Raw genomic sequence first — 22981 nt, forward strand, 5'->3', positions numbered from 1 at the left:
CACCGCCCCAGGCCCTGGCACTCACGGGCTCACAGGAGAGCGGCGCGCAGCTCTGGCTGTGGCAGCGCACGGTGCCTGCCACGCAGGAGCAGTTGGTGCAGGCGTCCACGTCCCAGCGCTCCCCGGAGGCCACCCGCCGGCCCTGGTGCGCGCACGACGGGGCGGGGGCTGGGGGGACGGGAAGGGGGAGAGTCAGATGCCCGCCCCTCACGTTGGGTCTCGCTCCGCGCCCCGACCCCCAGCCCCATGGCCCTGGCCCGCACCTTGGCACCTCTCACAGCACCTGCCAGCCTCCCGCACCTTCGCCCAGCCGCGCGGGCAGGTGAGCGCCTGGCACTCCTCCAGGCGGCACTCCACGTGGCCCCGCTGAGGACGGACGGCATTGCTCTAGGGACTTCCGGCAGGGTTTGGAGTCCCTGCCTCACACTTCGGCATCAGAGACTGGGCAAGCAACTCCTCTCCCACAAGGGCACCCACTTCATGATCAAGTAGGGGGTGAAATCACCTTCAGCGGCTTGCCCTCACACAGGGGTACCTCTGCCCTCTCACCCAGAGGGGCTGCCTTTTTCTAATTACCTCCAAGACCCCATATTCCCTGGTCCAGTGTCCTGAGGCCCTTCCCTTTATCAGTCTGTAAGGTCCTCCACTCCCCACCCTCCCTTCCCCAGCTCACACGGCAGGTGCAGGTGACACAGGCGTTGCTGGGGTCCCGCCAGCTCTCTCCATCCGCCACTGTCCGGCCCTCAGCCTCCACCACACATTCTGAGGACAAAGAAATGGGGATGGGGAAGCACTGTCATTCTGGCTGCATGAGCTCACCCTGAAGGCCCAGGGCAGGGCAGTGCCCACCCCATCTAATTAGTACCCTGAGGGTGTTAATTTCTTCAACCAGCAGCACCATGGCCGACTAAATGGCAGACCTTACGCCAGCACCCAGGATATCCAGAGCGTCCCGGAAACTGAAAGAGCCAGAACTTTCCTCTGGTCTGGCTGCCAGCTCAGTAGTGTGATGCCCTCTGAGAGTGCTGGCCCTCTCTGGCCAGCCCTTGAGAATCCAGGCTCCATTCCCTGCCTCCCTCCACCTCACAGGTCCCTCCGCTAATGAACAGCCCTCCATTTCTATAAAAGAACAAAGCCTGCATTCAGAGTGCACACCCCAGGTTGCCCACTTGGCCCATAGAGGCCACGCCTCCTGTCTCCCTCCTGGCTCATGTTCTGAGGATGCAGAACAAAACTGGGCACCAACCCTGGCACACGGGGCAGCAGCTCCCAGGGGGTATGTAGCGTTCCGGCAGGGGACAGCTGAGCTCAGGACAGGCCCGGTGAATGCAGAGCCAAGTCAGGTCCTATTGAAGGGCATGGGAATAGCACAGGTAGAAACCACAGGGAAGGCGCAGGGCCTAGGTGGAATGTGACATTCAGGACAAGTGGGCGAATGTTGTTGGGGTGATTGGGAAGCCTGGAGGTGCTAAACAGAGGAGTCACAGCTACAGAGGAGGAAGAAGAGGGGGCTGGAGGAATCCTCAAGGTAAGACGGCTCACCTGGCACCGGCAGGTGTAGCAGGGGTCTGGTGGGGTCAACTCAGACCCCAGCAGGTGCTCCGTGCAGTGACTCAGCGCCTCTGTGAAGACAAGAATGCAGTATGGGAGATGCTGGGGGAGCAGGGACAAAAGCCCAGTTGACTGCCTACCCTCTTACTGTGTTCCGGGATTTCTTGAGCCCAGGACATACTTATAGCCCTGACACCTTGACTCCAGGGAAGATAAATCCTTTTTCCTTTTGTTTCAGCCAAGAAAAGTTTGGACTTTTGACAAGGAACTCTGCTAGGATGGGGACCCTGGAAACGGACAAAGTGTGGCTTCCTCAGCCTGAGGTGGCTAAGGACCATGCGGCTGCCTGGCCTGCCCCTCCCACTTCTGTTCATTTTGTCTGGAAGGAAGCACAATGAGCCAGGTACCCCAGTTCCAATCCTGGCTCCAGCACTCAGAGCCTGTGCCATTTTTGGCAAATTAATCAATTTCTCTGAACTTCAATTTCTTCATCTGTACAATTCCTCATCACTGGGTAACTGTGAGAAGTAAATGTGAAACTTTATTAAAAGTAACAAGTACAGTGCATGGCATACAGTAGATGCTTAATAAGAATGGAAACAATGATGGACTTTAAATTTTCTTAGGTTCCAAAATCACTGCAGATGGTGACTGCAGTGATGAAATTAAAAGATGCTTGCTCCTTGGAAGAAAAGCTATGACCAACCTAGACAGCATATTAAAAAGCAGAGATATTACTTTGCCAACAAAGGTCTATCTAGTCAAAGTTATGTTTTTTCCAGTAGTCATGAATGGATATGAGAGTTGGACCATAAAGAAGGCTGAGCACCTTAAAGGCTGGTGCTTTTGAACTGAGGTGTTGGAGAAGCTTCTTGAGAGTCCCTTGGACTGCAAAGAGATCCAACCAGTCCATCCTAAAGGAAATCAGTCCTGAATATTCATTGGAAGGACTGATGCTGAAACTGAACCTCCAATACTTTGGCCACCTGATGCGAAGAGCCAACTCATTAATAAAGACCCTGATGCCGGGAAAGATTGAAGGCAGGAGAAGGGGACAAAAGAGAACGAGATGGTTGGTTGGCATCACTGACTTAATGGGCATGAGTTTGAGCAAGCTCTGGGAAATGGTGAAGGACAGGGAAGCCTGGCATGCTGCAGTCCACGGGGTCGCAAACAGTCAGACATAACTGAATGACTGAACAACAACAACAGCAGTACGTGGCATACAGTAGGTGCCTAATAAGTATTATTATTTTTCTCTCCCCCTGCAGCACATTCTAGCAGGTGTTGGTAAGGATAGCTCTCCCCACCTCTGTAGCTGGACCCTCTGGTCCTAAGACCCCTGCCCTCAACAGGCCAGCAGCCCGCACACCTGCAACCCTGTAGCACCACCTGCTGGGCAAGAGGCAGCAGGCTTCAGCTCAGCTCAGCTCAGCCACTCAGTCGTATCCGACTCTTTGCGACCCCATGAACCGCAGCACGCCAGGCCTCCCTGTCCATCACCAACTCCCGGAGTCCACCCAAATCCATGTCCATCGAGTCGGTGATGCCATCCAACCATCTCATCCTCTGTCGTCCCCTGATCCTCCCGCCTTCAATCTTTCCCAGCATCAGGGTCTTTTCCAATGAGTCAGTTCTTCGCATCAGGTGGCCAAAGTATTGGAGCTTCAGCTTCAGCTTCTTCCTTCATTCAGTCCTTACAATGAATATTCAGGATTGATTTCCTATAAGATTGACTGGTTGGATCTCCTTGCAGTCCAAGGGACTCTCAAGAGGCTTCTCGAACACCTCAGTTCAAAAGCATCAATTCTTCGGCGCTCAGCTTTCTTTATAGTCCAACTCTCACATCCATACATGACCACTGGAAAAACCATAACTTTGACTATACGGATCTTTGTTGGCAAAATAATGTCTCTGCTTTTTAATATGCTGTCTAGGTTGGTCATAGCTTATCTTCCAAGGAGCAAGCATCTTTTAATTTCATCGCTGCAGTCACCATCTGCAGTGATTTTGGAACCCAAGAAAATAAAGTCTGTCACTGCTTCCATTGTTTTCCCATCTATATGCCATGAAGTGATGGGACCAGATGCCATGATCTTAGTTTTTTGAATGTTGAGTTTTAAGCCAACTTTTTCACTCTCCTCTTTCACTTTCATCAAGAGGCTCTTTAGTTCTTCTTCACTTTCTGCCATAAGGGTGGTGTCACCTGTGTATCTGAGGTTATTGATATTTCTCCCGGCAACAATTAGTTTCCCTGGTTTCCCCTTAGGGCCATATAGGTCTCACTGGCTAGGGTGTGGGCTTCTAGAACAACCCACTGGACTCAGGAAGGGGCTGGGACTGTGGAGGAGAGCTGGCTGGCCCATCTGGTGTCACTCTGAGGGGTGGCAGCCCTGCCCTCTTGACTGCCCCCCCAGTCTGGGGACTCACCGGCACAGGTGGGGCAGCACTGCTGGGGCCCCGGGGTCAGGAGCTGGCCGGCGGGGCAGCCCACCAGGCGGGGGCACTGCCGCCGGTGACAGTGCAGGCTGGGTGTCCCCTCAGGCTGCAGCTGAGCGAGAGAGCAGAGGGTGGGATTCGGGCCACGGAAGCCAAGAGCCACCCCTTTCCACTGGACTCCAGGCACCTCTGTCTGCCTTGTGCAGGTCAGACTCTGGTCTGCAGAGAGAATCAATCTCTCCCCAGACTTGTCCCTCACCCCCCACCCCAATCCTCAGAGATGACCTATGGGGTGCCTGCTCCTGTAGTCAGTTGGGCGTGAGCCTTTGTGTGACCTTTGAGCCTTCTGCAAGCTCAGGGCATCTTCCCTACCCAGTCCCACTGCCTAATCTCCCGATCCATGACATCATTTGCCTGCTCAAAACCCTTCCATTGGCTCATGGTTCTTTCAAATAGACTTTCCCCGATAGGGCCCCCGACCACTTTCCAGGTGCCTCCCCCCAGATTTCTACCCACACCACCCTCCACTCCAGCCGGATGGGCCTGCCCACTGCCTGCCCCACAACCCCAGACTTCCTGGCCCTGTTGGCTCTTCACCCCAAGCTCCTGCCTCTGTCCCTGGCCACAAGAACACACTCCTGTCCCTGACTCCACAGTGCCTGCTCCCCACAGTGTCCAGGCTGCCCCTCCACGGTGCCCTCCCCTACCTCACAGACGCATACTTCGCAGGGGTCTGCACCAGGCTGGAAGCTCTCTCCTGGCTCATACTTCCGACCCTCATGCTCACAGTCTTGTTGGAGGGTGAAGGTTGGGGGGTGGGGGGATGGGAGGGGTACAGGTCGGGTGGGGTAAGAGTAGAACAAAACCAGGGAACTTTCAGACTGGCCGCCATGCCAGGGGTGGGGTTCTCTGCCCCCTGGATGCCCCCCCCCCCCACCTCAGAGACTGGAGTGTGTATAAGAATGGGGGCCACCCAGCCCAGGGCAGTGACAGGGAGATGCTGACCGGCTCTGCCTCCTTGCCACCCCCGCCTCAGCCCTCCCCAGGCATCAAGGGCATACCGGAGCACCGAGGGCAGCAGTCACTGGGCCCCTGGTGGGGCTGGGCGCAGGAGGTGGAACACTGGACGCGGGCACAGGTGACGACACCCTCATGACACATGCAGGAGGAGCAGGGGCTGTCGGGGGGCTTCCAGCTACTGCCTTCGGGGTGCTCCTCCCCATGGAGCAGGCAGCCTGTGTCCGCGGTGGGCGGGGATGAGCTCTGAGTCTGGGTTCTGCATGTCTGCCCCCGACCCTCTGCCCCACCCTGCATAGTCAGTAGGGCATGTGGGTAACCAGGAGGGGCTTCTTCAGGGCTGGAGTAGGAAGCTGGGACAGAACCCCTGTGTGTGCTGGAGGGGAAAGACCCTGGGTCCGGGTCAGAACACCCAGGTTCTAAGCCTGTTCCTGCCTGTTTGCTAGACTCTAAGCCAGGCATCAGGCGCTGTCCGTCCCAGCCCAGCACCAGCAGCAGCACCCGGCCTGCGGCAGGAGGGTAATGCATACATGTGACGCTAGTGGTAAAGAACCCGCTTGCCAGTGCAGGAGACACAAGAGACACGGCTTGGATCCCTGGGTCTGGAAGATGTCTTGGAGGAGGAAATGGCAACCCACTCCAGTATCTTTGCCTGGAAAATCCCATGGACAGAGGAGCCTCGCAGGCTACAATCCATGGGGTTGCAAAGAGTTGGACACAACTGAAGCAACTTAGCAGGCATGCACGGGATGAATGAAAGGTTCCATCACTAACCATGTGCCCGAGGTAACTCCATCTCTCCAAGCCTCAGTTTCCTCACCCATTAAATGGAGATTTCATCTGTCCTGCCTACCTCCCAGGGCAAGGAGATGTTCATGGTTCTTATACCATTTGGGGCAGTGTATGGGGTGAGGGTCTTCTTCATAGGCTAAAAAAAGACCCCTATTCTAGAACCAGGTGGCCTAGATACAGATCTTGACTCTGCCACCTACCGGCTAAGTGACCACAGGTAAGTTATGTTAACTCTGTACCTCAGTTTTCTCACCTGTAAAATGGGAATAATTAATCATAATACCTACCTGATGAGATGGTGTGTATAAAGTGCCTAGCTCAGGGTGCGGCACATGGTATATACTCAATAAATGTTAACTATCGAAATTACCATTATGAACCACAGTGTTTGACTGTGTGGATCACAACAAACCGTGGAAAATTCTTAAAGAGATGGGAATACCAGACCACCTGACCTGCCTCCTGAGAAATCTGTATGCAGGTCAAGAAACAACAGTTAGAACTTGACATGGAACAACAGACTGGTTCCAAATTGGAAAGGAGTACATCAAGGCTGTATATTGTCACCCTGCTTATTTAACTTATATGCAGAGTACATCATGAGAAATGCTGGACTGGATGAAGCACAAGCTGGAATCAAGATTGCCGGGAGAAATATCAACAACCTCAGATATGCAGATGACCCCACACTTATGGCAGAAAGTGAAGAAGAACTAAAGAGCCTCTTGATGAAAGTGAAAAAGGAGAGTGAAAAAGTTGGCTTAAAACTCAGCATTCAGAAAACTAAGATCATGGCATCTGGTCCCATCACTTCATGGCAAATAGATGGGGAAACAATGGAAACAGTGACAGCCTGGAAATCAATCCTGAATATTCATTGGAAGGACTGATGCTGAAGCTGAAACTCTAATACTTTGGCCACCTGATTGGAAGAACTGACTTATTGGAAAAGACCCCGATGTTGGGAGAGATTGAAGGCGGGAGGAGAAGGGGATGACGGAGGATGAGATGGTTGGACGGCATGACTGACTCGATGGACATGAGTCTGAGTAAACTCTGGGAGTTGGTGATGGACAGGGAAGCCTGGCGTGTTGCAGCCCCTGGGGTCGCAAAGAGTCAGACATGACTGAGCGACTGAACTGAACTGAACTGAACCAATATGAATGGTGTGTGGTTAGGAACAGGATAGCTTTGAGGAGATTCCAGTAAGAGTAGTCTAGAAGGAGAAATGGGCTGGGCAGGCCAGGGGCAGGAACAGGAAGGAAGAGATGAAGGTGGGCACGGTGAGAGCTCAAGGCCTGAGGTGTGGGAAGGCCAGATGGGTGGACAGGGAGGTGGGAAGGCTGGAGGAGAGCTGAGGGGAGGGAGGTGGGGCAGATGGAGGGACACGGGACCCAGCGACGGACACAAGGGGGCATCTCCCCATCGACCAGGCGTACCTCTGCAGCGAGGACAGCAGCTCCCCTGCTCCATGACCTGGAGCGGGCAGGACAGGGGCGGGCAGGGCTGCCGCACACAGCTGACCTGGCCGGCCTGCGGGAGAGGCATGCTCAGTGACCTGCTCCCGCCGCCCCCAGCCCCTCGGCCACCTCCCTGCCACACCTCACAGCGACACCGCTCACAGCTGCCTGCGGGCCCCTCAAACTCCTCCTGGCCCAGAGAGAGGCAGCCTGTGGGCTACACGGTCCCTGGGTGAGGCTGCGGGGCCATCCCAGCTCAGGCCTGGCAGAGAGGGAGGGAGGAGGGGCAGAGAAGAGCACGGGGGCAGGCGTGTGCGCTCACTGTGGCAAGTGGGGCAGAAGCAGCGTCCTGCAGAGGGACGAGGGCAGAGAGCCGGAGGACACGGCTTCTTCCAGCAGCGCATGGAACCTTCCTGGGGGAGAGAGGCCGCCTGGCCACATCCCGACTCCCGTGTCATCACACCCTCAAACAGGGCTGCACACGGCCCCCCGTGGCGGTACCCGTACTGACCCCTGCCCCTGGCCCTGGGAGACCTGAACCCAGTCCTGGCCCCAGTGGATGTCACAGGCAGAGTATAGCCCGGGAGGAGGAACAACCTTTTTTCTGGCCAGAAAGGAGGATCAAGGGATGAAGGGTTCCAAGCCCCCAGAGGGCCACCTCACCTGGCAGGTGCAGAGCGAGCAGGTGGGGTCTAGTGGGTCAGGAAGGGTCTCTCCAGGGGCAGCAGTGACCCCATGATAGAGGCATCCTGGCAGAAACGGGAATGCAGTGGAAGGGGCTGCAGTCAGTGGAGCCCTCCACCCACCCACCCACACACGCACACACACACACCGGGCCTTGGGTCCTCTACCAAAGCTTAGCTAACAGTCAGAAAGGGAGAGGTGAGTGGCTGGGAAGGGGAGGGATGAGAGGAAAGACTTCGGCCAGACCACAGTGGAGAGACTTGTGTGCGTGAAGCAGGGGGGAACTAAGGGTGAGATCACAGACCACAGACCGGGTGGGAGGAGGATGTGAGGGAGGGGCACCTGAAAATGAAGGTGAGAGGTGGGCTGGGCTCGGGAGGGTGGACGAAGGAAGCCAGGAGGGAAGGAAGGTGCTGGGCGTGTTAGGCGACTCAAGGGCTGTGGGAGTCACTGAACGGCTTCAAGCCTCGTGACGTGTTTGAGGAAGGCAGGGAGACAACCGAAGGATGCGAAGATATGGCCACACAGACCTTCTGCTTATTTGGTGAGTTCAGCAGGCAGTGTGAGGTGCCAGCAGAGACCCAGAGGAGGCTGAGTATGGGGTGAGAAACCAGAGGAGAATCCCAGGTGTGGGCTTGCCGTGAGGCCATCTCAGGGGAGGGTGACAGTGACCAGACCCACTGACAGGGGCAGTGGGAGGGCAGGTCTACCCTGGCAGGTTGGGCAGCAGTGCCCAGCTTGGGTGAGTGGGTGGCTGCAGCCCAGGGGCTCACAGGGCCGGCGGCCGCAGGTCACGAAGCCTCCAAGGCAGGTACACAGGTTGCAGGGCTCATGGGGATCCGGGAACTCCTGGCCGCTCAGGTAGGACTCCCCCAGATACTCACAGCCTTCAAGAGAGGACAGGGAGGCCAAGGTGGAGGAGCAGAAATCAGACAGGAGACCGGTCATCTAAGCTTGGACCTGGCCTGAGCTCAAGGGCTCAAAGACCTGGTGGCAAAGGGCAGGGCTCAGTGCCGGCAGTAGGGAGCCACAGTGGGATGGATGAACTGGCCAAAGGACAGACTTTCTCCCCTTTGATCTGCAAAGAAGCCCCCTGTCCAGTCTATAGCGAAAATCCACCTAGAATTTAGCCCAGGGCTTTTTTTCTTATAATAATAAATATATTTGACCCACACTAGGGCAATAAATTGGATGGCATCACCGACTCAATGGACATGAGTTTGAGAAAGCTCTGGGAGTTGGTGACGGACAGGCAAGTCTGGTGTGCTGCAGTCCATGGGGTCACAAAGAGTTGGACACGACTGAGTGACTGAACGGAGGGCAGTAAAGGGGCTTCCCTCGTGGCTCAGATGGTAAAGAATCTGCCTGCAATGCAGGAGACCTGGGTTTGACCTCTGGGTTGGGAAGATCCCCTGGAGAAGGAAATGGCAACCCACTCCAGTATTCTTGCCTGGAAAACCCCATGGACAGAGAAGCCTGGCAGGCTACAATCCATGGGGTCACAAAGAGTCGGACACGACTGAAGCGACTTCGCGCGCACGCTGGGCAATCAAGAAGACTTTGACCCCGCCCTCCCAGCCCACCCCTCAGTCCCTGCCCCTCACCGTCACAGGCAGGGCAGCAGTCATCCTGGGCAGGGAAGGGGCACTGTGCAGGTGCACAAGCCCTGGGCTCACAGCTGACGCTGCCCTCCCAGCAGAGGCAGACGTGACAGCCGGCAGTGGGCGAAGGGAAGCGCTCCCCACTGGCGAACTCCTTCCCCTGGTACAGGCAGCCTAGGGGCACAGGCGAGGGGCTGGGGGCTCGTGGAGTACCAGGTGCATTACCAGGGCATGCTGCCCTCCCAGCCCTAAAGGCCTAGCCATCCCAGAGACCACCCTCCATCCTGCTGAGTACCAGGCGCATTACCTCCCAGGCCCTGTGGATCAGGTGGGCACTGTTTCCCCACTTTCTTAGTGAGAACCCCGACGTGGGAGGGGCGGGCCAGGAGGAAGTGGGGAGAGGAGGTGGCGCCCTCCTGGAGACAAAGAGGGATGTGGAGGAAGAGGGGCACCAAGAAGGGGGGTGGAATTAGAAGAAGGGGGGACAGGGTAGGGAGGGGGACAGCCAGGGCATTACCATCACAGGAGGGGCAGCAGGGCCCCTGGCGCGGGTGGCTGCAGGGCGCGGGCGGGCAGGGCAGTCGCTGGCAGGTCACCGAGCCGTCCAGGCAGAGGCAGCGGCGGCAGGGGTCATCGGGCGGGGAGAAGTGCTCCTGGTGGCGGGCAGGGACCAAGCCCCCCGGCCGAGGGCAGCCGGAGGGGGTGGCTGCAGGGGAGAGCCTCCATCAGCGGGGCTGGGGACAGGCTGCGGAGGGGATCCACCCCAGAGAGGTAGCGAGGGGTGCAGCTCCTACCTGGGCACTGTGGGCAGCACTCTCCAGGCAGCAGGACCGGCTCTGGGCAGGACAGGGGCGGGCAGCGGCGCGCCAGGCACAGCACATTGCCTCCCTGCAGATGGACCAGGCCAGGGCAAGTTAGCCATAGGAGGTGGAGGAGACCCCACGCCTTCCCACCCTGACCTTGGCTGACCTCGGCTGACCTCTCCTGGTCTCCCCAAGCCCCGCCCTCCCTCCCCGGACTCCTCCTCCCATCCACACCAGACTCACCAGACAGTGACACAGCCGGCAGGGGTCAGAGGGGTGGGGGAAGTCAGCCCCATTGGGGTACTCTTTCCCTCCAAAGGCACAACCTGGAGGAGGGGGCAGCTAGAGGCCTAGGAGGGGCCTTTCTCCCTCCAGGGCACGCCACCTTCCCCAGCCCTAGAGGCCAAGCCATCACGGAGACCACCCCCCATCCTGCTCGCCTCACCATTGCAGTTGCTCTGGCAACAGACACCAGGAAGCGGGTGGGCACAGGCGGTCCGGGGGCAGACCCGGGGTTGGCAGTGGGCATGGCCTTCCTGGCACTGGCATTCCTGGCACGGGTCTCGGGGGTGTGAGAAGCGCTCACCGTCCACAAACACCTGTTTCTCCAGGACGCAGTCTGCACAGTGGGGTGGGGGTGGGCAGGATGGGGGCACAGTGCAAGGAGCAGGCCGACAGCCCCTCCCGCCTTGAGTCCAGAGCCACTGTGGAAGTGCCACTTGGAAGCTGTCCGCATGGAGGGAGAGGAGGAGGAGCGGCTGAGTACACACGCAAGGGTATCTCTCTGAGCACAGACCTGTGTGTGTATGTGTGTAGTCTCTTTACCTGCAGGCAGATGTGTGTGCCTCTGAGGGTGAAGAGCTGAAGGGCTTGTGCACATGCCTGCCTGTATTTGTGATTCTCACCCTACACACTCTCCATGTGGGCAGGGATCAGGGCACATCACATCCCAGCTCCCAGCCTAAGGTATAGAAAACTTGAACACTTGTCATCTGAATCAGTCTTGTACAGGTAGATACACGGGGGGATCCAGGTGTGTGGGCAGTGGAAGAGGAAGAATAAGATGGGAGAGAAGGGTGGGTATAGTAACACGAAGAGACAAACAGATGTCTACCGTGTCTCCCACCCACACCCTCTGAGTTCCAGAGAGTTCCAAGCTATGTCAGACTGAAAACAATTCAGAAGGCCATTGCTGTTTAAAGTTAGGGTTAGGCCCCAGGGGGGACTTCCCTGATAGCTCAGTTGGTAAAGAATCTGCCTGCAATGCAGGAGACCCTGGTTTGATTTCTGGGTTGGGAAGATCCCCTAGAGAAGGGATAGGTTACCCACTGCAGTATTCTTGGGCTTCCCTTGCGGCTTAGCTGGTAAAGAATCTGTCTGCAGTACTGGAGACCTGGGTTCAATCCTTGGGTTGGGAAGATCTCCTGGAGAAGGGAAAGGCTACCCACTCCAGTATTCTGGCCTGGGGAATTCCATGGACTGTAGAGTCCATGGAGTAGCAAAGAGCTGGACACGACTGAGCGACTTTCACTTTCACTAAGGGCCCCAGGGGCCATGGAGTGTTAGAGTCAAGGGCCTCCCGAGCCACACAGGAGCAGTAAGTACATACCTGGGCACGTGGGGCAGCACTGGCCGGGTCCACTCTGAGGCCTGGCACAGGTTGTGGGAGGGCAGTTGACCAAGGAGCACGTCACGGTCCCGTCCTGGGAGCAGGTGAGAGGGCAATGGTGGTGGGTCCCGGGAGGGGCTGAGCCGGGCAGCGGCAAGCCTGGGGAGGTACCTCGCAGCGGCAGGTGCGGCAAGGGTCTGCGTCTGTGAAGTTCTGCCCGTTGGCGTACACTTGGCCGTGGTAAGTGCAGCCCTCACAGCTGGGGCAGCAGGCACCTGGGCAGGGCAGGTGGGTCAGAGTCCTACCCATCAAGGTGAACTGGTCAAGGCACGGGGGAGAAAGCTAGCTCGGGGCAGGGCACTCACCCGGGGGCTGGGTGGGGTGCTGGCAGGGGGCTGGGGAGCAGAGCAAAGTCCCACACACAGGCACCCCAGCTTGACAGGAGCAGGTCGTGCAGGGCTGGCCATCAGGCTCCCACTGGACACCCTCAGCAAACTCCTCTCCATCAAGCACGCAGACTACAGCGGTGTGAGGTGGGGAATGGCTGTCACCATGGCAACCCAGGCACCTCCATCCATCCCTGTCCTTCCCAGACCACCCAGGACCCTTCCCAGGACCCGAGCTTCGCCATCCCCACAGCAGCCTCTGAACCCACTCTGGAAGGGCTGGTGGACTTAGGGATGCGCCCCCCACCTACTGTGAAGGAACACTCCTGGCCACTGCAAGCAGCACCCTTTCATGGTTGTCCGCCCCCATCCCCCAGCACACACACCTGAGCAGAGCCGGGGGCCAGAGTCAGGCAGGGTGCAAGGCGTGCCTGGGCACTCGCGCTCCTCACAGGAGACCTCGCCAGCCTAGGAGGGAGGCTGGGTGAGAGGCCCTCAGGGGACAAGACAGACCTGGGATGTGAGACAGCAGGACTGCCTACCTGGCAGGCGCAGCGGACACAGCGGCCACTCTCTTGGAGCTGGAAGGTCTCCTGGTTCTGATACTGGTGCCCCTGGTACTCACAGCCTGGACAGGATGCCAGAGGGGCAGGGGGACAGGGCTGGGGGCTGATGGGGAAGCCTCACCACACCCGAGGCCTCCACCCCGCATCTGATAAGGACAGTCACACGTGTTCTCCAGGAAGCCCTGCCTGCCAGCCTCCGCCGGCCCCCAGGTGCCCAACATGCCATGAGGCAAGGGGAGAGCTTGTCCCTCACCCGTGGTGACAGAGCTTAGGTTGGTTCAAGGGGGCTTCTGTAGGTTCAGTGGAGGCAACCACCCCCACCTCCAGACCCAGAGCCTCTCCTGGGGCAGCGGCTAGCCCTCCCCCTGGTGACCGGAGCCCTCACTCACTGTCACAGACAGGGCAGCACTCCCCCGGGGTCCTGCCTGGGTGTCTGCAGGGCGTCGGTGGGCAGGGCGGAGGCTCACACTGGACACTCCCGTTCTGCCAACAGGGCCTGGTCAGCATGCAAGAGGCAGGCCCAGATGCCAGGCCCTCCCTGCCGGGCAGCCACACTCACGGCACAACGGCAGTGTGAGCAGGGGTCCCCAGAGCCCACAGGCTCCCCACTGCGGTAGTCCCGCCTGTTTAGGAAACAGCCTGTTGGGAAGACGGTGCCTCAGACCCTCCTCAGGGCCGCATGCCAGTCAGTGTCCTGGTCTTCTCAGGAAGCCCATGATCCGCTTTCTGATCCCCCTACCACCTGCTGACTCACCATCACACACAGGGCAGCAGGTGCCCGGGAGGGGCCGGGCAGGGTATGGGCAGAGACTGGCACATTCTCGCTGGCGGCACTGGATGTGGCCCTCCTGTGGGGGCAGAGGAAGGGGCCATCAGAGTGCAGCCAGGTAGCGGAAACAGCCTTCGAGTCCCAGCTATCCATTTACCAGATGTTGTTATGAGCAAATTGTATCCCCCTTCATATTCTTATGTTGCAGTCCTAACCCCCTCAGAATGTGATCTTATTTGGAAATAGAGTCGTAGCAGATGTAATCACATAAGATGAGGTGAGACTGGAAGGGGGTGGCCCCTGATCCAATGACTGGTGTTCTCTTAAAAAGGGGAAATTTGGACACAGACACACACAGGGAAAACAGCATGTGGAGACGAAGGCAGAAGCCACGGGATGCCAAGGATTGCCAGCCAGAGCTGGAGAGGGGCCTGGAACAGTCTCCCTGACAGTTCTCAGTCAGAACCAACCCTGCCAGCACCTCGATCTTGGACTTCTGCCTCCAGAACCATGAGAGGACCAATTTCTGTTGTTTAAGCTATTCTGTTTGTGGCACTTTGTTACCGCAGCCCTAAAAACAAATACGGATGGATAACCTGGTGTGTCACCTAAAGTTATCTGTGACTCCGTTTACTCATCTGGAAAAACAGAGAATGATCCTATCTGCAGGAATAGAGACGCAGACATAGAGAATGGACCTACAGCACGGGGCGGGGGAGGGGAGGACGGCATGAGCTGGGAGAGTAGCGCTGAGATGTATACACTACCACGTGTAAATAGCTAGCTGGTGGGAAGCTGCTGCAACAGTGCAGGGAGCTCAGCTCGGTGCTCTGTGATGACCTAGGGGGGTGGGGTGGGGCTGAGGGGTGGGAAAGAGGCTCAAAAGGCAGGCGATATGTGTATATGTATCACTGATTCTAGTCTAGTCAAAGTTATGGTTTTTCCAGTGGTCATGTATGGATGTGAGAGTTGGACCATAAAGAAAGTTGAGCCCTGAAGAATCAATGCTTTTGAGCTGTGGTGTTGGAAAAGACTCTTGAGAGCCCCTTGGACTGCAAGAAGATCCAACCAGTCCATCCTAAAGGAAATCAGTCTTGAATATTCATTGAAAGGACTGATGCTGAAGCTGAACCTCCAATACTTTGGCCACCTGATGGGAAGAACTGACTAATTGGAAAAGACCCTGATGCTGGGAAAGATTGAAGGCAGGAGGAGAAGAGGATGACAGAGGATGAGATTTTGGATGGCATGACCGACTCGATGGACATGAGTAAGCTCCAGGAGTTGATGATGGACAGGAAAGCCTGGTGTGCTGTAGCCCATGGGGTCGCAAAGAGTAGGACACGACTGAGTGACTGAACTGATAGCTGATTCACTTTGTCGTACGACAGAAACCAACACAACGTTGTAAAGCAATTAGCTCCAATGAGGAACTTTTTATTAATAAAATAAAAAAATTTTTTAAAGAGACAATAATAGTCCTGCCTCATATCCTTGAATGGGGATAAGATAGATGTGTGGTGTGGCATCCACCTCTGGAAGCTGACACTTAATAAACTCTTAGCTGCTACGACTCCCCATGGTCTTTCCCAGACAGACCCAGTCCCTGGAGTTCACATCTATACCTGGGCTTGCTACCTGGGCAGCCAGTGACTCTCTCACAGGTGGGGTGGGGATGTGGGGTGTCAGTGTGAACAAAGAGGGGAAGCACACGGTAACAAGGGGTGGGTGCACTCTGGCCTTCACAGTGGAGTCCTTCGTCCTTGGTGAGCTGTCAGGAAGCTCTGTGGCCCTGGCTTCAGCCCTCTGAATCACAGCCCTCCTTGGCGTGCACCCTGCCTGGATGTTAGGCCTTCGTGTCCCTGCCTTTCTCCCCCAGGCTTTGCCCTACCTCTTCCCTATGTCTGGTGTCTTAGTCCATTCGTGCTACTGTAATAAAAATCCTGTAGTCTGGGTGGCTTATAAACAACAAAAATTTTAGTTCTCACTGTTTGGGAGGCCAGGGAGTTAAAAATAAAGGTGCTAGGAGTTCCAGTGTCTGGTGAGAGGCCTTCCTGCTTCAAGCACGAGTGCCTGCTAAGTCGCTTCAGTCATGTACAACTCTTAGAGATGCTACGGACTGTAGCTTTTATCAGGCTCCTCTGTCCATGGGCTTCTCCAGGCAAGAATACTGGAGTGGGTTGCCACGCCCTCCTCCAGGGCATATTCCCAGTCCTGCTTCATAGAGGGCTGTCTTCTTGCTTGTGTCCCCCACATGGTGAAAGGGGCAAGAGAGCTCTCCGGGGTCTTTTTTTTTAAATTTTTGGCTGCACTTGCTGTGCTCCGTGGCACACACAATCTTAGTTCCCCAACCAGGGATCAAACCTGTGCCCCATGCAGTGGAAGTGTGGAGTCTCAACCACAGGATCACCAGGGAAATCCCTCTTGGGTCTTTTTTTTTTTTTATATAAAGGCACTAATTCCATTCATTACTTTGCCAACAAAAGTCCGTCTAGTCAAAGCTATGGTTTTTCCAGTAGTCATGTATGAATGTGAGAGTTGGACCATAAAGAAGGCTGAATGCCAAAGAACTGATGCTTTTGAGCTGTGGTGTTGGAGAAGACTCTTGAGAGTCTCTTGGACTGCAAGGAGATCAAACCAGTCCATCCTAAAGAAAATCAGTCCTGAATATTCATTGGAAGGACTGATGCTGAAGCTGAAACTCCAATACTTTGGCCACCTGATGTGAAGAGCCGACTGTTTAGAAAAGACCCTGATGTTGGGAAAGATTGAAGACAGGAGAAGAAGGGGATGACAGTGGACAAAATGGTTGGATGGCGTCATCGACTCGATGGACATGAGTTAGAGCAAGCTCTGGGATATGGTGATGGACAGGGAGGCCTGGTGTGCTGCGGTCCACGGGGTCGCAGAGAGTCAGACACAACTGAGCAACTGAACAACTACAAAATCCCATTCATGAGGGCTCTACCCTCTAGACCTAATCACCGCCCAAAGGCCCCACCTCCTAATACCATCATTTAGGGGTTAGAATTTCAACATATGAATTTAAGGGGGCACACAGATAGTCAGTCTATAGCACCTGGAGTGTCCTCCCATTCCTCCCTGCTCAAATCTTACTCACTGATTCAGATCTAAGTAAATACCACCCCACCCCAAAGTTTTTCTAGATCTGAGCTGCCCAATAGAAATATAACACAAACCACATATGTCATTTAAAATTCCCTGGTAGTCAAAATTCAAAAAGAAAAAGAATCAGATGGAACTAAATGTTAACATTATATTCCTCTCAAACCAATATATCCAAAAAGTTATTTCAACATGTAATTAACGTGAAGTGTTAATAAGACATTTTATGTTCCTTCCTCTCGTAATATATCTTTGAAATCCAGTGCATAGTCTACCCTTAAAGCACGTTTCAAACAGGACGGTCACATTTCAGGGGCTCAGTGTCCACATGGAGTGGCTCCTGCTCAGATAGCAGAGCTCCGGACGTCTCAGGTGACCTGTGTTTCTCCCTCCCTGGAGCTTGTGCCCTCGTCACATCCTGCCTGCCCAGCCTCACTCCTCCTGTAACCTGAAGCGCCTTGGTTTGGGTTCACAAACATGCCGCCCACCTACTGTGCTTGGAACTGGACATACGGGGAGCGACCCCTTCCCCACCCTCAGGCCTCCAGAATTAGGTCTCCTCCATCTCTTTTCCCTTATGGTGCCTTCTGGGGTGTGTTCAGTGGAGTGAAGGGATGAATCTGGGTGACCTGGGGTCAGGGAGTGGTGGGGGCAACACAGGAGCAGCATGGGGACTCACCAGGCACTGGCAGATCCGGCAGGGGTCCCCAGGGGTGGTCCACTCTTGGCCATGCTCCCAGTGAGAACCATCTTCTGTGCAGCCTTGAGCTAGGGGAGACAGGCAGAGAGGAGGCCTGGTGGAAATTTCAGCCAGACCCTCCCTCCTCCACTTGCTCTCTGAGGGTCCTCTTCAGAGCCTAAACCCCACCAGAGCCTGCCTCTGCCTGGACCCCTCGCCCCAGCTCCCCAGCACCCCAGGCAGGGTCAAGCCCAAGCTCCTTAACCTGACTTTCCAGGTCTTCCAGGGCCAGCATGGCCACGCCCACCTGCATCTGGCCCCTCCCCACCTCTCAGTGTAAGCCACACCCACCAGCCTGCACCTTCCCAACCAACACACCGCCCACCTCACATGCAGGGTCAGTCCCAAACTGCCCTCTCTTCCTGGCATGCCCTCTGCCCTTCACCTAGAGAACTGCTCTTTAGTCCTGAGGTTCAGTTAGGACCCACTACCCCCAGGAAGCCCTCCCTTCTGTGCCCAGGTTGGACTAGGTCTCCACTAGGTCTCCTTCCTCTGAGTTTCCGTGGTATCTGTAATCTAATCCCACTTTTGCAATCCTGGCTTGTGACTCAGTGTCGCCTTCTAGTGGTCTGCCTCGAGGGTCCACCAGGTGTTTTTGCACAAAGCAGGTAATAGTCAATGTTTATTGAGGTATACAGTATCATTATCCCCCTCTTACAAACGGGGGACTTGAGGCATGGAGTAACTCCCTCGGAGGCACACAAGCACTAGTGTCAAGGGCAGACCTTGGACCAGGTGTGGTCAGGCACGGCTCCCCCGCTGACGGAACCCCCAGGTCAGGGGTCTGCAGAGTGGGCTCTGGGTTGACAAAATGGCCTAACAGCCCCTGACAGGCATGGAGCTCCACCAGGGAAGGGGCAGGGGCTCTCACCTTGGCAGGTCGGGCAGCAGTGCCCAGGCCTCAGGACTGGCTTGGGGCAGGGGATGGGCGGGCAGTTCATGGGCACGCAGCGAACCAGGCTCCTCTGTAACACACCCACAGCTGTGCTGCCTCCAGCTCTGGCTCCCAGAGAGAGCAGGCTGGGCCACAGGGCGGGGCTGGAGGGAGGATCTCTCTGGCACCAGGCCTCGGGAGGTATGTGAAGGGCTGAAGAGTGGCAGGTGTGGGCCGGGGCAGGCGCGGGCATCCCAGGAGGAGCAGGGCCTGGGCAAAGGTGCGGGGGACTCACCAGGCAGGAGCACTGGAGACAAGGGTTGGAGCTGGACAGGAAGTTGGCCCCTTCCTTGTAAAGCTGCCCCTCATACTCACAGCCTGGGGAGGATTGCCAGAAAGACAGGCCAGTCAGCAGAGAGCAAGCTGGGTGGCCATCACCCAGGGGAAGGCATGACCCCAAGTAGGTACGGAACCCTCTGGGGCTGAGGCCGGGGTGTGGGGCAGGGTGGGCAGGAGAGGGGCAGGTCACCTGGCCGGCAGACGGGGCAGCACTCCCCAGGTGGGGTGTAGCTCTCCAGGCAGTTCAGCTCTGAGCATGAGGGCCCCTGGCACCGCACTGTCCCTGCCTGCGGGACAGACTCTGAGCCCTCCTTCCTTCTCCACTGCCCTAGCCGAGTGGAGTCCTAGACAGCTCCAGGGCTCAGTGCCAGGGTGGCAGCAGCAGCCCTCCCTGGCCCCCAGATCAGGCTTGGGACTGCCAGGCCTGGGGTATGCCGGACAGCAAGGACGTAGGTGGTAGCTGGGGCCAGGCTCTGATTCCCTTACCTGGCAGGTGCAGATAACACAGCGCTCCAATTGCCACGTTTCCCCATCTCTGTGGCCTCCAGGGCAGCCTGCAAAACCAGGGCCAGGCCCCCAAGTAAAGGACCCAGAGAAGTGGGGCAAAAGACAAGGACACCACATCAAAGGGGCACTGTTCAGGTGAGAATCAGATTTGTATATTTACTACAACATTTCAGCAGATGGCAGTGTAGTGTCTGACTCTAATATCAGTAGGTCCATGATTTTACACACGGAAGCAGTGAGGGAAGAGTGACTTTTTTTTTTAATTTCACCAAAGACATCATCAGTTCAGTTCAGTTCAGTCGCTCAGTCGTGTCCAACTCTTTGCAACCCCGTGGACTGCAGCACACCAGGCCTCCCTGTCCATCACCAGCTCCCGGAGTTTACTCAAACTCAAGTCCATTGAGTCGGTGATGCCATCCAACCATCTCATCCTCTTGTCATCCCCTTCTCCTTCTGCCTTCAATCTTTTCCAGCATCAGGGTCTTTTCAAATGAGTCAACTCTCTAAGACATCATATGGGCTAGCAATGGCCCCGAGGCACCATTTATCTTACAAGTTATGTGTGTGTACGTGCGCGTGCATGTGTGTGTGTCTGTCTGTGTGTCCCTTTTCACTGAGATCCAGTGACTCCAAGGACATTACTCCTCATCTCATCTTGGCCAAGACTCTCAGGCTACATTGCCAGACCTCAACCAGTGCCTGGGCCCCTGTCCCACCTTTCAAACTACCAGCTACCATTCTTCCTGCGGTGCGGTTGTCAGATAAAACATAGGACACCCAGTTAAATGTGAATTTCAGATGAACAATACATAATTTTTTTAGTATAAGTATACCTCAAATATTGCAACAGACATACTTAAAAAAATATGTATTATTTATCTAAAATTCAAATATAACAGGGCATCCTGTTTTTATTTGCTGAACCTGGAAACCTTATCTTCCTATGAGCTAGTAACACTTCCCAGCAGTCACTGCCTCCACTTCCACCCAGCTCTCTTCACGTGACTGGCCCACGGCCTTCCTTGTCTCCTAAGCTCGAAGTCCACTGTTCCATGGGATACAACCATGTTCCTTAGAAACAACCCTCCTTCTGTAGCCCACTGTCATCTCTGGCTCCATGCCCAGACCACTGGGCATGCCATAACCCCCTACCTGGTCTTCCTGCATCTAGCCCATACCAGATGAATATTCCAAAAATGCCTCTTGGAACATGCCACACGCCAGCTCTGCAGCCTTCAACGGCTCCCATTGTCCATAGAAGAAAGTCCAAACTGCAAGGCTTGTAGCAGCCTGTTCCCACTGGCTTTCCCAGGCTGATTTGCTGTGACACACGTCTCCACATTCTGGTGCACAGAGGACCCTCTTTCTGAGGAAACCCCACTCTCCCTTGAAGACCCAGCTTGGATGACCCGTTGTCCATAGAGCCCTCCCTGCTTTCCTGCCCTCTCCTCTGGCAACCAGCCACTTACTACCTTTCTCTGCTTCCTCTTAATCTGTTCACTGGCTCTTAAGTCTTGTATTACACTAGCTATATAAATTTATCTTCTCACTAGATTAGAAACTCCTGGAGGGAAGGGAGAAGATCATGTCGAGCCTTTGGCTCAGTCCCAGGCCAGAGGCAGCGTTTGCTGACTTGCACTTTGCTTCCAAACTCCCTAAACCGGAGCAAGTGGGAGGGCACCCGCTGGGCACATGGCGGGGGGCAGGCCAGGCTTGGGGGCCCTGAAATCAGTGTGGAAGGTGGGGCTGGGGCGGACAGGAAGCTAAGCAGGCTCACAGTGTGGGCAGCATGCTCCTGGCTCTGGGCAGGGTCCTCTCGGGCATGGCTTCTGGGTGCAAGTTACAGCACCGTCCTGTAGGGAAGCAGGTGATGGAACTCTGAAAGGTGGTCCTCCAGAACCGAAACCTCCCCCTAAGCTGGGACCCACTGGAGGAGCAAGAGGCTGAGCGGGCTCAGAGTCTGCAGGCTACCTTTGGCCCAAGGGCAGAAAAGGGACGTCCTTCCCCGCCCTGCCCCATCATCTCCTGCCACTCTCAACCCTCTGAAACCAGTGCTTTCAAGAACCAGCCACATCTCCAGAGTGGGGAGATCCTGGGAAGGGAACCGAGAGCTTCCTCAATGGAGGGGTGAAGAAGGGAAGGCTGGAGGAAGGTGGAGCCAAGTGAGGGAGAAGAGGCAGGTAGATGACAGGGACAGACGCATGAGTGGGGGACACTGAGGGTGCACAGGTGAGGAGCGGGTACAGGAGGACAGGAACCCCTCTATGTGTGTTGTGGGGGTTGAGCTCCAGAAAGCACAACAATTCCAAATCAACTGAAGGCTGCCAGAGGCAAGGCTTGGGGGGAGGGCAGGTAGACACCCTCTTCTAAACATTTTGCACACCAGCTGCAGCGACAGGCAGGTGAGGTGAGGGGGACAGGGGTGGGGTATCCCGGGGGTCCACGAGAACTCACCAGGCAGCGGCAGGTGGTGCAGGCATCTGGGGTGAAGGTCTCCCCATTGCCATAGGCCTGACCATTGTGGCTGCAGCCTAGGGAGGACATGGTGCTCTCACTCAGGGCCATCTCCAGGCCCCAGGGTCGTGCCCACGGGCAGGCGGATGGCACTCACCGTGGCAGTGGGGCGGGCCGGGCTTGGGGACACAGTTTGCAGCCCCGTCCTGGCAGACACAGGCTGTGCAGGCATCGGGCTCCCAACGAGCCCCCTCGGGCCAGGCCCGGCCCAACCCCCAACACTGGGCGGAAGCCGGGTGGCACTCACAGGACTCCAGCTGCATCACCCTGCCCTGCAGTTCCTTGTTCTGGGGAAGGGGGGGTAGGAGGCACTGGTTCAGCCTCCCCCACTGTCTCCCGCAAGGTATGAAAGCCAGGGCAGGAGGAGAAGGAAGAGCAGAGATGCGCCCACCTCCGGGCAGCATCCCGCTCAGACAGCGCCAGTTCTCATGGCCTGGGGTCTGGATGGGCTCCCGGAGAAGCATGGGACCCCAGTCCTCTTCTTTAGACAAAAGGGGGCCCAGTCCCCATTACCCAACAGTTAAAGACCTTTATCCATCCAAAAATCTTCCCCGACGATGTCTTATATGAAGTAGGTACTCCGTAATGTTCACCAAATAAGTGAAAGAACATGAAAATCTGGTTGACAAATACCTGGAGGTCCTTCTCTTGTAAGAAAGAACCGATGTTAACTGTTCAGATAAGAGCCTTTCTATGTTTATTTAAAACAAAACTCCATTTCTGGGTCCCACAGGCTCCCCTTCCCTCCTTTCTTCCCACTACACCAGGCCTGCCCTGCCCCTTGCACACCCACAGCCTTCAATGGTACCTGTTCTCTGAGCTCCGTGACTTCAGCCTCCAGCCTTTCCAGCCGCTCCTCCAGGGGGCGCCACCGTTCCTCGGGGGCCCCAGCAGGGGCTGACGAATGGGCTGGCCCCGCTGACTGGTAGTCGTGGACGTCACCAAGACCAAGGGGCTCCCTGGAGATGGCCCCACCTGAAGGCACAAGAATCCAGGGAGGGCCTATGGGTGAGGGGCTAGCAAGGCTTCCTGGGTTTGTCTTCCCAATGATATCCGTCCTATACCCCACCCTTGTCCACCTGCCAAACCCACCGTCCTGGGAAGGAGAGATGGTCTGTGAGGGGCTGGAGTGAAAGCATGGGAGGAGGAGGAGGGTGCCCTGGGTGGACAAAAGTGGCCCAGACCAGTTTTCCCAAGTAAAGCTA

General features: G+C 56.2%; 1 protein-coding gene across 1 annotated transcript in view; it reads right to left on the reverse strand.

The window, feature by feature from the left end:
• Window positions 1-22981, reverse strand: part of KCP (kielin cysteine rich BMP regulator) — a 37913-nt gene that overhangs the window by 12019 nt on the left and 2913 nt on the right. Inside the window, exons 2-34 of the mRNA XM_061165748.1 lie at window positions 22585-22751; window positions 21874-22063; window positions 21717-21793; window positions 21040-21115; window positions 19242-19309; window positions 18946-19042; window positions 18712-18794; window positions 18414-18507; window positions 17483-17571; window positions 13663-13756; window positions 13468-13547; window positions 13298-13391; window positions 12885-12970; window positions 12729-12810; window positions 12322-12474; window positions 12128-12231; window positions 11957-12050; window positions 10793-10966; window positions 10591-10673; window positions 10339-10432; window positions 10062-10250; window positions 9548-9718; window positions 8654-8830; window positions 7923-8008; window positions 7239-7332; window positions 5052-5225; window positions 4698-4780; window positions 3982-4102; window positions 1543-1622; window positions 1247-1346; window positions 674-762; window positions 264-366; window positions 26-168 (exon numbers count right to left, since the gene is read on the reverse strand). Coding sequence (XP_061021731.1) covers window positions 26-168; window positions 264-366; window positions 674-762; window positions 1247-1346; window positions 1543-1622; window positions 3982-4102; window positions 4698-4780; window positions 5052-5225; window positions 7239-7332; window positions 7923-8008; window positions 8654-8830; window positions 9548-9718; window positions 10062-10250; window positions 10339-10432; window positions 10591-10673; window positions 10793-10966; window positions 11957-12050; window positions 12128-12231; window positions 12322-12474; window positions 12729-12810; window positions 12885-12970; window positions 13298-13391; window positions 13468-13547; window positions 13663-13756; window positions 17483-17571; window positions 18414-18507; window positions 18712-18794; window positions 18946-19042; window positions 19242-19309; window positions 21040-21115; window positions 21717-21793; window positions 21874-22063; window positions 22585-22751 — 3689 coding nt within the window. The remainder of the gene's footprint in view (window positions 1-25; window positions 169-263; window positions 367-673; window positions 763-1246; window positions 1347-1542; window positions 1623-3981; window positions 4103-4697; window positions 4781-5051; window positions 5226-7238; window positions 7333-7922; window positions 8009-8653; window positions 8831-9547; window positions 9719-10061; window positions 10251-10338; window positions 10433-10590; window positions 10674-10792; window positions 10967-11956; window positions 12051-12127; window positions 12232-12321; window positions 12475-12728; window positions 12811-12884; window positions 12971-13297; window positions 13392-13467; window positions 13548-13662; window positions 13757-17482; window positions 17572-18413; window positions 18508-18711; window positions 18795-18945; window positions 19043-19241; window positions 19310-21039; window positions 21116-21716; window positions 21794-21873; window positions 22064-22584; window positions 22752-22981) is intronic.

The sequence above is a fragment of the Dama dama genome, chromosome 18 (assembly GCF_033118175.1).
Source record: "Dama dama isolate Ldn47 chromosome 18, ASM3311817v1, whole genome shotgun sequence".
Lineage (NCBI taxonomy): Eukaryota > Metazoa > Chordata > Mammalia > Artiodactyla > Cervidae > Dama > Dama dama.